This window comes from Myotis daubentonii, chromosome X (assembly GCF_963259705.1).
Source record: "Myotis daubentonii chromosome X, mMyoDau2.1, whole genome shotgun sequence".
Taxonomy (NCBI): domain Eukaryota; kingdom Metazoa; phylum Chordata; class Mammalia; order Chiroptera; family Vespertilionidae; genus Myotis; species Myotis daubentonii.
The window spans coordinates 36,379,392-36,393,334 of NC_081861.1; the positions used below are offsets into that span (position 1 = coordinate 36,379,392).

The 13,943-nt window shown below is 40.4% G+C and overlaps 1 protein-coding gene across 10 annotated transcripts in view; it reads right to left on the reverse strand.

The window, feature by feature from the left end:
• The window catches only part of STAG2 (STAG2 cohesin complex component), a 154,308-nt gene extending 145,816 nt beyond the window's left edge, over positions 1-8,492 (reverse strand). For 3 of the 10 annotated variants that reach the window (XM_059679421.1, XM_059679420.1, XM_059679413.1), the window contains exon 1: positions 8,197-8,492. Coding sequence is in view for 2 of the 10 variants with exons in the window: in XM_059679412.1 (XP_059535395.1) it covers positions 7,201-7,521 (321 nt within the window). In the remaining 8 variants the exon portion in view is untranslated. Of the gene's footprint in view, positions 1-5,056; positions 5,081-6,950; positions 7,048-7,200; positions 7,525-8,120 lie in introns of those variants that run through there. The other 7 variants (XM_059679412.1, XM_059679411.1, XM_059679415.1 and 4 more) reach the window with 6 other exon arrangements.
• Positions 8,493-13,943: the final 5,451 nt, after the last annotated feature.

Sequence of the window (13,943 nt, forward strand, 5' to 3'; positions counted from 1 at the left end):
GTATCTTGTCTTTTATTATCAAACCTACACCTATAAAAACTCCTCCAAAAGAGTAAAAGTAAACAAACTTTCAGAATATGGCAGTTTACAGAAATATAAGTCACTTTCATATCCAAAGAAATCTCTGTAGGGGTTTCAAATCCATTCCTACTCCTTACTAATTGGGCAAGTTACTTGACCTCCCTATACTTTGGTTTCCTATTCTGAAAAAGTAAGTATTAGGGTAATCATACATCTTAGTTTCTCTGAGACAGTTCTAGTTTATACTTATACTATTATCCTAGCATACCATCAGGCTAGTGCCCCCTTTCACTCTTCAAAATATCCTGGTTTGAACAATAAATCACATGGTCATCTTACCTCATAAGGTTATGAAGATTAGGTGACCTAATACACCTATGACATTTCTAACATGTCTGGAATATGCTAAGAGTTCAGTTACTGTTGGCTATTGTTAATGTTACAGTCACTGTCAAAGCCTTTTTATAAAAAAGTTTTTTATATAATGAACAGAGCTCCTACAATATTCCTTTTTACAAATAAAATTATGCATTTAACTTCCCACATTCAATTCTTTAAGACAACTAAGTAGCACTAACTAGTTGACATCACGACAAACCAATTTATCTCATAGAGATGGCAATATTATCAATTGCATTCACATTTTATTATACGTAAGTTTTAGTCGAGGCTATATTAGGGTTACTGACAGGAAATTAAGTGTGGAAAGTAAAACTCTGATTAGTGCCAAACCAAGTCCCTGAATATTCTAGCAGCCTTTCTCAACCAGTGTTCCTCATATTAACCAAAGGATCAGAAAATGATTTGAGGGACAATTTCCTGAATTCTCCCAACAATGGTAAATAACTGGTATCTTTCTAGATGGCACCGGAGAAACTATTACATACAATGGATGCCTTGGGGCATAATTATGTGGTAGAACACCAATGTCTTGGTATTCTTGGAGTACAAAGGGGGAAATATGGATGAAAAGACTCAGTATCAAACAAAGAGTGTGGGTAGAAGACTGCATCACCTGGAAAAATTATTTCCTACAGAATGAAGCTTAAGGAAATGATTAACATAAAATATATAAATTTTACTCATGGCTATGAAAAGCACTGATATATTGAATTTTACTTCATCTCCACTAATTTATCTTAGGCCAGATATCCAACATCTAGCATTCCTTCAGATAAGAAAAATTCTAGTTACAGTTTATGAAACACAATAAGGAAAAGGGAAAAGCAGAGAAAGCTGAAGTCAAGATTCTGATCACTAATGAATTTAATAATCCAAGGCTCCAATATTATCTATTATCTCAGACAAAAGTGAACAACAAAGTTTAATAAAGTGAATATATGAACTTAGAATACAAAGTATAAACAGAGAAGATACTAACACTTAGAATATTTTTAAAGCACCATTAAATAACCAAAAAAAATCCCCCTACAGAATCAATCAGAGCAGTGAATTATAAAAAGATCACCTAAATTTTTATTTCAAATCCAACCACTCAGTAAACAAACTGAATGACTGGGGAACTATTCTCAGACACACTCAGCCTCCATTCACTATAGAGCATAAATGACAAAGAAAAAAACAGTGAAACTATTCAATCTACCATAGTATGCCCCCCCCCCAAAAAAATACAATTCAACATATTATCCCACAAACTTTTGCATAATGAGCATACTCAGAAACAAAGCTCAAACTTATTTCAACTATTATAAAACACAATTTAGACCTTTCACCAGGCTGCAACTCATGTAACCCTGTGTGAAAACCTGCATTTATCTTGCACTATTCATGAAAAAAATCTTCATTTTCTACATTAAAAAAATGATACATGCTTTCTGGTTAGAGATAACCCAAGACCTAAACCAGTTAAGGGAAACTACTGAGCTTAACAAAAAAGGCCAAACTTCCGTGTGAATTTCGGCTGTCAATCATTATCATGAGACAAGCCATTTATCTGAGTGCCTCAACTTCCCCATCTGTAAAATAATAACCACCTATCCTGCAAGGTAGCTGAGATTAAACAACACATTAAAACACAGTTATTGGCACTTAAAAGGAATTCAAATGGCAACTAGACTAAGACTTTCTTAGAATATCTCAGGATTCAACAATTTATAGGTCAAATCCCATTACAACAAAGGTTACCCATGCAAAGTGTAAACAGGAATGTTGCCTTTAGCAACGTTCAACAGAATTTAAAATATTTTTCAAAGAAATTTTACCTTTTAGTTGTACATTACATTATATGTTTATAGAAATCTCTCTAGTTTAGTCATGTATTTTCCAATTAAAATAATAAAAAAGAACAGACCACTGACATCATTCACCCTCACTTCCTTTGGGGGAGAAGAGTTTAAAACAATTCAATAATCTCTTGACTAGACTAACCATATTTAAAACCTTTTTGTTTTCTTCTGGTTACTATCATATATGGAACTATAGCAAACATATGTTAAAAACACAATTCAGGCAGATTACCACAGCTGCTAAAAAGATGTGTGTGTTTTTTCATGCACATATACAAAAATTAGGGCTCTACCAAGCAACACCACTTACACTGATGATATATAAAATTTGGTTAAATTAAATGCAAAGCAAGCAACTCAAGAGACTGGGGGAAAAAATCAAACTGACAATTTTGTTTTCTCACATATCTTTGCCAAACAGAACATGCAATAACCACAGCTCAAGATATCCAGAGATACAGAACATTATTATACCAGGACAACACTGAACCACAAATTAAAAGTTCAAAATATATATATCAAAAATAGATTATAAGAGGAAAATGTAAAGAACTTTTAAAATAACCTGTATCTTCAAAGTTTTTTTCTTATTCTCCAATGATCAATCACATTTAGTACATACTGATACCCATAGCTACTGGTAAATGGAATTTATCTTTTCCTTTGCTATGCTCCCCAAGTCCCAAAGTAAGTATACTATAATGCTCCACTGTACTGGAAACTGTTATGTCCAATTCTCTGGATAATCGACTAACAGGGATTTCAAAGTGCTAATACAAGTCCTGAGTATTTTTTTAAAAAACATGAGATGCAAAAAATAACATTAAAGATATTAATATTATCCCAATGAGACATACGACAAATCATTGTCCATTTAATGTAAAATTTAAGCTCAAAAGTTAACTTGCAGCATCTAAAACTTAAGTCTTCCATCTATTATAAAGAACCCAGTGGTTAAGCATGGACCCATGAACCAAGAGGTGCCTGGTTTGATTCAGATTCCGGGTCAGGACACATGCCAGGCTTGATTCCCGGTAGGGGGCATGCAGGAGGCAGTAGATCTACGTTTCTCTCTCATCATGTTTCTATCTCTCTGTCCCTCTCCTCTCCCTTCCCCTCTCTAAAATCAATAAAAACATTTAAAAAAATAGTAACTAAAATGAGAAAATTGTTTTAAAAAATAACCCAAAGCAAAAAAGAATGAGCTATTCACTGTTTACTCCCTTCCCACACATGACTGTGGGTGGCATCAGTTAAACATGCAGAATATTAAGCATTACTAAACTGTCCAATGTGCATATTTTCACATCTACCCCTATATTCCCAAAGGATAATCTGAGCCTGAGCCTGTTCCCCACCCAACCACATCAATTTTAATTCATGGGTCCTCAGGCGACCAATCAAAGTCAATAAGGTGGAAAAAGAAAACAATGAAAAAGGAATGTAGAATTGAATTTAATTAAAATCTTGTGTTTGAGCTTTTAAAAAATCCTAAATAGACTTCAAAGTTACCAAACTCATAATTTGTTGGTTTAGTAGTTTAGCTGTTGCCTCACCACAATAAAATAAATCTGAAGCCACAATCCTCATCATCTACTTAAGATTATTTGCATACAAGAATTCAAAATATGCAATTTGTCTTAACATCCTTCTAAAGCTAAAATGTTGAATATGAAATATACAAACAGGCTAATATTAACAGTTATAAAATGTCTGTGCCCAGACAAGGGTAGAATTGTTTTCGTAAGGATTAGGAAACATACCTTACCAAACATAAAATTAAATATCCATTATTTTGGATTCCCTTTAGAACTCTGACATATGTTCAAAAATACATATCATGGGGGGAGGAGTCACTGACACTGAACACCACAAAACTGCAGAAAATAGGCACTTACCTTCAAAGCATTTAGGAGCAATTCACAGATACACTAATTGACACAGAGTTTTAACTGCATTGCACTTTTATTTTATAGTTGGTGGGTAATGGTCAGAATTTTTGTAATAGGAAACATTACAATACTTTACATATCAACTTTAAACTATTTATAGCACCAGATCCTTTTGGAGGAGGTATAACATTCTTTATATGTATACATTTTCATATCAGTTTTTTTTTAAAAAAAAGGACATACCCCACACCTACTGCCAATTTCTGATACCTTAGAATGCTATAGTTATTTCACTGTGGGAAAGAATGGCTAATAAGTACATTTATTTTCCAATCCTTTTCTCTACTCATTCATTAAACACCAAATGCTGAAACTGAATTTGATGGCTATGGATCTTCCTACCAGGAATGCTCCCTAGGGCACCCGAATCCCTTCTACTGTCACTAATTCCAACTGCCAAAGCCCCTCCTATTAATAGTAAATCCTTTCATACTGACTCACTGTAACTCCAACTTAATGAAATAGACACCAAGCAAAATTTACATTTTCTAATGGAATTTTCCTATTTTCAGAGGGTTAAAAAAACAAAAATAGAGCACATTCTCAACTAAGTTATAAACATTTCAAGTTCAACCAATTTATTAGAGTTTATGTTGCTCATTCTATACTGGTTCAATTTAAATATATTTTTGAAAGTTGGTATATTAGGCATGTACAATTACTTATACACAAGGCCAAGTTTTTTATGCAAATAACTTGATATGTAAATATAAATTTAAGTTGTTAGCCCAAAATTGCAAGACAATTTGAAAATTTTTCTTTAAATTTGCTTAATTATGGAAATTTAAGTACACACAAAGCTAGAGAGAACAGTACAATGAGCTCTCCTGTACTCACCCATCCAGCTACAATCATCAACTCAAGGCCACTTTTGTTTGATCTGTTACCTTCCACTGCTTCCTCCCCCAATTTTTATCTTTAGAAAATAATTAAAAGGAAGACACTGTGCTCAGTAAGTACACTGAGTACAGCAAGAAGACAAAAATTTAACAGAGTAGCTGTAAAGCCACCCTACACAATTCCTTGTTAGGTGGTAAATTTTAAAGAATTCCGTTAAAAACAAAGAAATAGCCATCTTTAAGAATTTTAATGTCGTCCATAAGATCCAAAGGACATATTTAAAATTATATCTAATGGGATAAATAGGAACATGTGATGAAAATGAACTTAAACGTGTGCAATCAGCTTGCATTCATATAGCACCTTGGCTCAAAACGAAAAGAAAAAAACAGGCTATTTAACATGTCATAAAAATTACAATTCAACCACTTGAAAAACCGCTGAACACTTATGCCTTAACTGGCCCTTCTGATCCCTGATTACAGATAGATATCAATGCAGAAAGAAAACCAGGCATTTTAACATTAGTTGAAAATGTTCAAAATTTACACCACCGTTCATTGGAAAACATATGAAAGCAAGTCTAAACTACCTGAATTGTATGTCATCAAACAGAAATGTATCCACTTTCCAGGACCGGGTTGTTATTTTTTTTTTTAATAAGTTCACATATACCCTTAAACGAAACGCGCTAGGCTACAGATAGAATTAGGAGACCGCCTCCTGCTTTTGCTCCTAACCAATACGCAGAGAGAGAAGGTTGGCAGGAAAGTGCTGCGAGGACAGTAACAAACACCAGCAGCTCCCGAGCAGGCCCAGCTAGAGCCAGGAATGACGCACTTCGGTAACCCGACTCTTTCTCCCCTCCACCCCCGCCCCCAGCAGCGGTGCTGACACCGCCAACAGCCCGGAGTAGGAAAAAAAGACAACAGAAAAAAAAGGCAGAGGTTCGACTGCACCAGGTTTCATCAAGAAACCTCGATTATTCCTCTTTCGACACTAACCACTAGGACCAAACAGGAAAAGAAGCTTGTGCTTAAGCAAGTCCCATCATGGTGGTTTAAGAGTCACTAAATTAAGCTGATAATGAGTCCAATCCATAGAGACAAATACAGGGTGTGGCTGCTGTGAAATACGGCGGTCCGTGGAAGAAAAGGGGTATAGAATTTACACTCCAGTATGAGGGGCAAGATGGGGCTACACGGGAGGGGGGGGGCGGCCCGCGCATTTTAAGGAACCATTTCAAACCGGCAAGCTTTTCGTTTACTTTAACCTAATCCTACAGATCAAAAGTTTCTAATAGATATATCATGTAAATTGTAAATAACCATTTAATCAAACACCATGATCCTCAAAAAACTACATCTAAGAGAAAGGAAGAGGGTAGGCAACAACATAAAACATTTCTAGGCCACGGAGAAAGTCACAAACCGGATGAAACTAATGCAATATTAAAAATTAAAGCTGAACACTGCAGCACGAAAAAACACAGGAAAAAACCCATTACAGTCCTGGATTAAAAATAAAATGACATATACACCAAGGGGGAGGGAAAACTAAATGTCGAAGTACACCAGCTTACTGAGAAAAAAAAAAAAACTAAAGGCAAAACAAGACATTCTCGCGACAAAAAAAAAATAAAATAAAATAATAAGGGCAGAAATCAACAATACGTTTACGAATATAGGCCAGAAGAAAATGGGAACGGGGCTCAAAGTTTTTGCGGAACTACTTGATGCTGTTTCCCACACCTTCTCTCTCCCATGGCCCATCCGACCTTTTCGTCCCTAAAATCGCCGTCCACAGATCACCGGGTACGGGAAAGAAGGAAAAAGAAAGTCAACCCCTAGCCAGAATAAAAGTGTGGAGGGAAAAAGCAGAAGCTGCCTACCTGGGGCAAGGATCAGCTCTGTTCGTGTCTTGAGAAAGACAGCGCGGGTGGGGGTGGGAACGAAAAGCAGCACTAAAACTAAAACAAAAGTGGCGCCAAAACCCCCCAACAAACAGCCTTCCACTCCCGCCCTTCCCCCCTCCTCCCATGCCAGCTAGGCAGGGCCCCCTTCGGGGCAAGGGCTGCACGAGGGGGCCAACGCCGCCAGACCCCAACCTATTTATAAAATTGTTGCCCGAAGAAAACTGACCGAAGTCGGGCCTCGGAAGGGATGGAGAGATCGATGCCAATCGCTTTCCCCAGCAGTTTCCCCACCACGCGCTGGAGATGATGGGGCGGGGGAGAAGCCGAGGGGCCCGTCACATGAATGTTGTTCCCTCTCTAGGAAGGGAGGAAGAGAGGGAGGGAGAGGAGGGAGGGAGGAAAGGAAGGAGGGGAAGGGAGAAGGGAGGGGGCACGAGGGAGGGGTGTGATCAGAGTAGATTTTCCCTCGCCTCCCTCGGTCCGAGGCCCAAATATACACAACTGAGCCTCCTCTCCTCCCCTCCCCCCAGGTTCCCAGCACCACCATTTTGCTCTCTTCCTTCCCCTCACCACGATACCGCGCTCTCCCCCACCCACTCACAGCCTCCCCGGCTAGCCTCCCCGACTAGGCTCGCACCCCACCCCACCCCACCTCCAGTTTTGGCTCTCTCAGCCTTAAGAGCCTGCCGGAGAAAAGGCACCTAAATCTAATGCTACACAGAGAAACGGAGCCTCCATCTTGCGCTGCTCCACGTTCTCCATTTTGGGCCACCCATTGGGGGGGGGGGTCTCCGTAGAGGCCCCGAGGGAGAGTGGGGCGAGGGAAGGAAGAGTAAATCTTCAGCGAGGGTAGTCGAAAAGAAGAGTCCTGCGGTAGGAAGCCACTCTAGGAGTAAGGTAGGGAGGAAGGAGGCTGGAAGTTCCTTGGTAGTGTGGAGGTAGGGACTTGGAGGGGAACAAGGGAGAAAGAAGGGCTGGAGGTTACGCCTGGCCGAACAGGAGTCCCCCCCGCCTGGACTTGGCCAGGCACTCCACGACGGGCCCCGCTGGGGGCAAAGGAAGAAGACGGGAAATTAAATGGCAACGGGGCGACCAATCGCTTTCCCTCCCAACTCCTCTCCCGCGCCCTAGTTCAACCATACACACCTCACGGTGGGCCCCGCGCCCTCCGGGTGCCCCTCCAAACTTCTAGAAGCTTCGCCTCCGCCATTTTATAACTTACCTCCCCCCTCAGCGTACACAGAGGCAGCAACGAGACTGTTCGCCTCCCCCACTCCTTCCTTCTTTCTCAGGCCGGGGGCTTCTTCACCCCTGGGCTGGTACAAGATATTTTTCCCTTCCTCTTCTTTACACCCTCGAATTCTACTCAGGGACGGAAGCTCCCGCGGTTCTAGAACGGTGGGGGGTTTTGAAAGTGGCGGTCGGATCCGGCGGGGTTTTTTTTTTTCTTTTTTTTTTTCTTTCTCTTTTTTTTTTTTTTTTTTTTTTGGTGGCGCTTCGGGATTGTTTGGGGTGTTCGCTCTTCGGCGACTTGGAGGCGAATGGAACGCGCAGGCGCCATCTGTCGGCCAGGAACCCTCGCGCGGCTCCCGTTGGGAGGGAGCGGCATCTAGCGGCAGCGCCCGGGCACTGCAGGGCCGGGCTCCGGCCCGCCCACCTCTCATCCTCCTCCCCGTCGCCAGCCAATCGCGGCCGCCTGCCTCCGGGTGCAGCGTCTCGAAACCGCCTCCAAACGAGGCGCCTGCAGGGGCGCGCCGCCGAGTGGGGTAAACAAGGTGCCGTGCCCGCGCCTGACTTACTCGTTCGTTTGGCAGCGCTTCCGCCGCGGACCCGATGGGGCCGCATTTCCTATTTCTTTAGTGGGAGGGTCGACGGGAGAGCGGTCGGAATGTCCGGCGGAGCCTTGGACCGTGGGAAATCCGAAAGCGGGCTAGCTGGGGACTCGTCCCCCGGGCCCCTTTGCCCCCCCTCCCACCCACACCCCCACCCCCACCCCCATCCCCCTGCGCAGCCCAAGGTAGCAGCTCTGTCGGGCATCACCCTGCGACGTCCCCTCCTCTGACACGCCCCAGCGAGGGGCCATGGCCCTACTTCCCGAACCCTGTCTTCACCGCGGCTACTGTTCCTTCCCACCGAAAGAACTCAACTTGCCTAACTCTGGCACCTGATCCTAAATGACTTAGGGGTTTTGCTTTTTGAGTTTTTGTTTTGTGTGCTTTTTGTTTCGGGTGTGGAAAGAAAGCGAGATAATTCTTTGCCAGGAAGACCTAGCACTGGGGGTAATGTTTTTTTTTCTTTACAATTCACTATACCCGTCTACCAGAAAACGTGGTCTTTCTCCTGGGTTTGGGAGACCAGGGAACTGGGCTACTAGGCTAGGCCGAGCGCCCGACCAATTTATTCTAGACTTTCGGGGCGGTGGGGTGGGGGGGATGGGACAGAGCAAAATGTTGGGAAAGTGAAATTTGGGTAAAAGATATCAAGAGGGACCTACAAGGTCTTCCCCGCCTCCCCCGCTTGTCCACTGCCTTCCTGTAAATGTGGGTGGGGGTGGCCTCGCGACTTAAGAATTTTGGTTCCTTCCTATCCAGCCTCCTCACCCTTCCCCCAAGAAGTTTTGAAGTGTGAAAAGACCCCTTCCGCTCCTTCGACCCTGGTTAACTTAGGTCTTTTTCACCCTTTGTATTATTTGTTTGTTTCAATCCAGCTTTTTGGCCCTTTGACTGCCAAGAGCACTCGGGGAGGGCCTGTCTCCTCCTAAGCGCCGCTTTTCCTAGGACAGGAAGAAGTGACCCTATTACAGTGTCTCCATTGCTGTTATAGAAGTTCCCAGATTCATACAGTCGTTGTTTAGTTCTTCGTTTCTTTTTTTTAAATTTTGGTTAAATATTTCTTTAATGTTAAATTACTTTTCAATTAAGAGAAAAGGAATAAATATATTTATTAACAAGACTTTTCCAAATTAGAAATAATGCAATCCTCGTGTAAATCGTGCAGATTTCACCCGATAAGTACGTCTAAAGCATTTCTAGTGCAATATAATGATTATTTTCAGTCTTCCAATTATATTCCTTCTACACCAGTGTCTTAGTTTCTCTCCCATCCTGTGTGCTTACAGGTTTTTTTCCTGCAACTTTGAAGAGTTATGGTATATTTAATCAACTGAACAATAAAAGTTAACAGAAACATCTAAATATCAATAAGAAGAAATAAAATCAGAGACATTTTTACTTACTAACTCTAAAGCTTTGGGCAGTGCAATACTATTCAAAATAAATTTCCATTTCTTTTATAGACCATCTTTGGTAGGCTGTTATATAGTTTTTAATAGGTTCAAGTTACAGAATGATGCAGCTAGAACATTAAATACAGAGTAGTGGAAAATTTACAGTTATATAAGTTAATGCAAAATTCCACTTAAAGTAATAGAAAAATTGGGCTCCATACCAAATCATTTTACATTAATTTAGTTCAATTGTGCCAATTTAATATCAATTGATATTAAATGATTTCCTGTTTTAGTAATAGCTGAAAACTGATTTTCTCCTCTAAACATCATATTTATAGTACATGGTGCAGTTTTTCATCTATTTTATAAATTTATATTCTTGGCTGATTATGTAGCAGCTGAGACTTCAAACAACTTTATACTTTGAACAAAATGGACAAGTTCCTCTGGTTAGTAAACTTACTTTCATTTTGCGAAAAATACCACTGAAGAACAATAATAACTAACTGGTATAACATCAGAAAAATTTTATAGCAGATTTATTATCATGTTAAAGAATGTTTCACAGTAGCCCCTCTTTTTTCCCTAGAACTCACTCAAAAAATATTTATTGAACCTTTAATATGTACAGATCACACTGCTATATGCTGCAGTCTTATCCTAAGAAGTTGAATTTATAGGATATTGAAAGACCAGAGTGCACCCTAATAATTTGAGGACAAAGTGAGAAAATGCCATCAAATAAAATATGTAACTGATATAAAATAAGTTATAATCTTAATTATTTATAGCATGTCCTTCGTGAAATGATATTGTCATGGCAGAAGCTTTTGGTGCCTGGTAAATACTGAAAGAGGAAAGTTGAATAGTTAGAACATTTGATACTGTGTAAGGGGCAAGACACTTTAATGCAAAAATATTCTGGTCACTAGTGTAGCAGAGATAACCCCCAGCCTTACCATAATCTGAAAAAAGCATCCCACAATTCTCTTTGCTCTGACTCCATACAAATAGAGCAAGCTTCTGATTATAAATTAGATTTTCCAGATAGTCTCCTACTCTACAAGTATATATATATATATATATATATATATATATATATATATATATATATATTATATAGTATATTCTGACACCATTCTTTTTTTTCTTTTTTTTTAAATACTTTATTGATTTTTTACAGAGAGGAAGGGAGAGGGATAGAGAGTTAGAAACATCGATGAGAGAGAAACATCGATCAGCTGCCTCCTGGGGATGTGCCCACAACCGAGGTACGTGCCCTTGACCGGAATCGAACCTGGGACCTTTCAGTCCGCAGGCTGACACTCTATCCACTGAGCCAAACCGGTTAGGGCCTGACACCATTCTTAACATGACATAAAATCCAGAAGCCTAAATGGATACATTTGAGTTCACAGAAATTTTATATCAAAATACCATAAACAAAGTCAAAAGAAACTATAAGCCTGGAGAAAATATTTGTTACATGAATGAAAAAGGCTAATTTCCTTCATATATGAAGAACTGTCACAAATCAATAAGATAAAAATAATCTAATAGAAAAACGGACAAATGATGTAATCAGCTAACTTATTAGACAAGAAATTCAGATGGTTAATCCTATCTAATAAAGACAGAATATGCAAATTGACTGTCACTTGGGACAAAGATGGTAGCGCCCGTAGCCACAAGATGGCAGCACCCAGTCCCCTCAGCACCAGCGGAGTCCCCCAGTCCTTTAAATCCTCACCATGGGGGCGAGGGGCAAGCAGCGCCCCAGTTCCCTGCGGCGAGCAGACAGCCAGGTGCTGTTTGCCCGTTGCCACAGCACTGAGGGGCAAGCAGTCCCCCGTGGTGAGCAGACAGCCAGGTCTGCATGCCCCTCCCCGTGGTGCAAAGGGGCAAGTAGGCCCCCACAGAGAGCAGACACCAGGGCCTGCAGTGGCATTGAGCAGGCAGGTCCGCAGAGAGCAGAGAACCATGGGGAGCGGGCCTAAGCCGTCAGTAGGACATCCCCTGAGGGCTCCCAGATTGGAGAGGGTACAGATCGGGCTGAGGGACACCCCCCATGTACGGATTTCGTGCACTGAGCCTCTAGTAAATATATAAAACAGTGCTCAACTTCATTCACCCCTAAGACATGCATATTAAATTCTACTTCTACAAGGTTGGCAGAAGTTTAAAATTTTGATAATACTCAATGTTGATAAAGAACTAAGGATTCTCACCCTGGTCGGTTTGGCTTAGTGAATAGAGTGTCAGCCTGCAGACTAAAGGGTCCCGGGTTCTATTCCAGTCTGGGTTTAATGCCCAGGTTGCGGGCTCAATTTTCCAGTGGGAGGCATGCAGGAGGCAGCCAATCAATATTGTCTCTCATCATTGATGTTTCTATCTCTCCCTCTCCCTTCCTCTCTGAAATCAATAAAAATCTATTGTAAAAAAAAGAACTAAGGATTCTCATATACCAATGATGGCGAACCTATGACACGTGTGTCAGAGGTGACACACGAACTCATTTTTTTGGTTGATTTTTCTTTGTTAAATGGCATTTAAATATATAAAATAAATATCAAAAATATGTCTTTGTTTTACTATGATTGCAAATATCAAAAAAATTTCTATATGTGACACAGCACCAGAGTTAAGTTAGGGTTTTTCAAAATGCTGACACGCCGAGCTCAAAAGGTTCGCCATCACTGTCATATACCATTAGTGGGAGTGTAAACTGTTAAAAAAAATCTCAACATGTACAATTAACCCAGAATTTTCATTTCTATAATACAGATATGCTCGTGCAAGTTACACAAAGACATATATAGAAAGATTTTCATAATAGTTTTGTAATAAAGAGAAACAGCCAATAGAAAAGGCATCTGCCGAGACCGGTTTGGCTCAGTGGATAGAGCGTCGGCCTGCGGACTGAAAGGTCCCAGGTTCGATTCCGGTCAAGGGCATATACCTGGGTTGCGGGCACATCCCCAGTGGGAGATGTGCAGGAGGCAGCTGATCGATGTTTCTCTCTCATCGATGTTTCTAGCTCTCTATCTCTCTCCCTTCCTCTCTGTAAAAAACCAATAAAATATATTTAAAAAAAAAAAAAAGAAAAGGCATCATCGGGGGACTGGTTTAAAGAAATTACGGTACATCTATACAATGGAGTTCTATGCCCACCATTAAAACAAGTATATCTTTGCCCTGGCTGGTTTTGTTCAGTGATTAGCGCATCAGCACATACTTGGGTTGCAGGTTCTGTGCCCCCCCCATCAGGGTAGGTGCCAGAGACACCTAGTTGATGTGTTTCTCTCACATCATGGATATTTCTCTCTCTCCCCCTCCCTCCCTCCCTTCTTTTCCCTCTCTCTATAAAGCAATGGAAAAAAAATCCTCCGGCGAGGATTAGTAAAACAAAACAAGTATATCTTTATTTACTGATATGCAAATAGTGCTAAGAGATGTTAAGTAAAAAATATCCAGTTGCAAATATCTTGTACAGTATGATCCTATTTGTGAATATATATATTTACATATGCATATATGTGATTTCATATGCATAAAACATTCTTAAAGAATATACAGGAAACATAACAACGGTTACTTCTCAGGACAGAGTTGGTGCAGGGTTCCAGGGCTGGTAATTTTGCTTTTCAGTTTATATATTGCTGCATATGTTAATTATTTCACGGTGAGCATGTAATTTTTACATAAGTTACTTATGTTATTTTTAAGATCTTATACTGGTT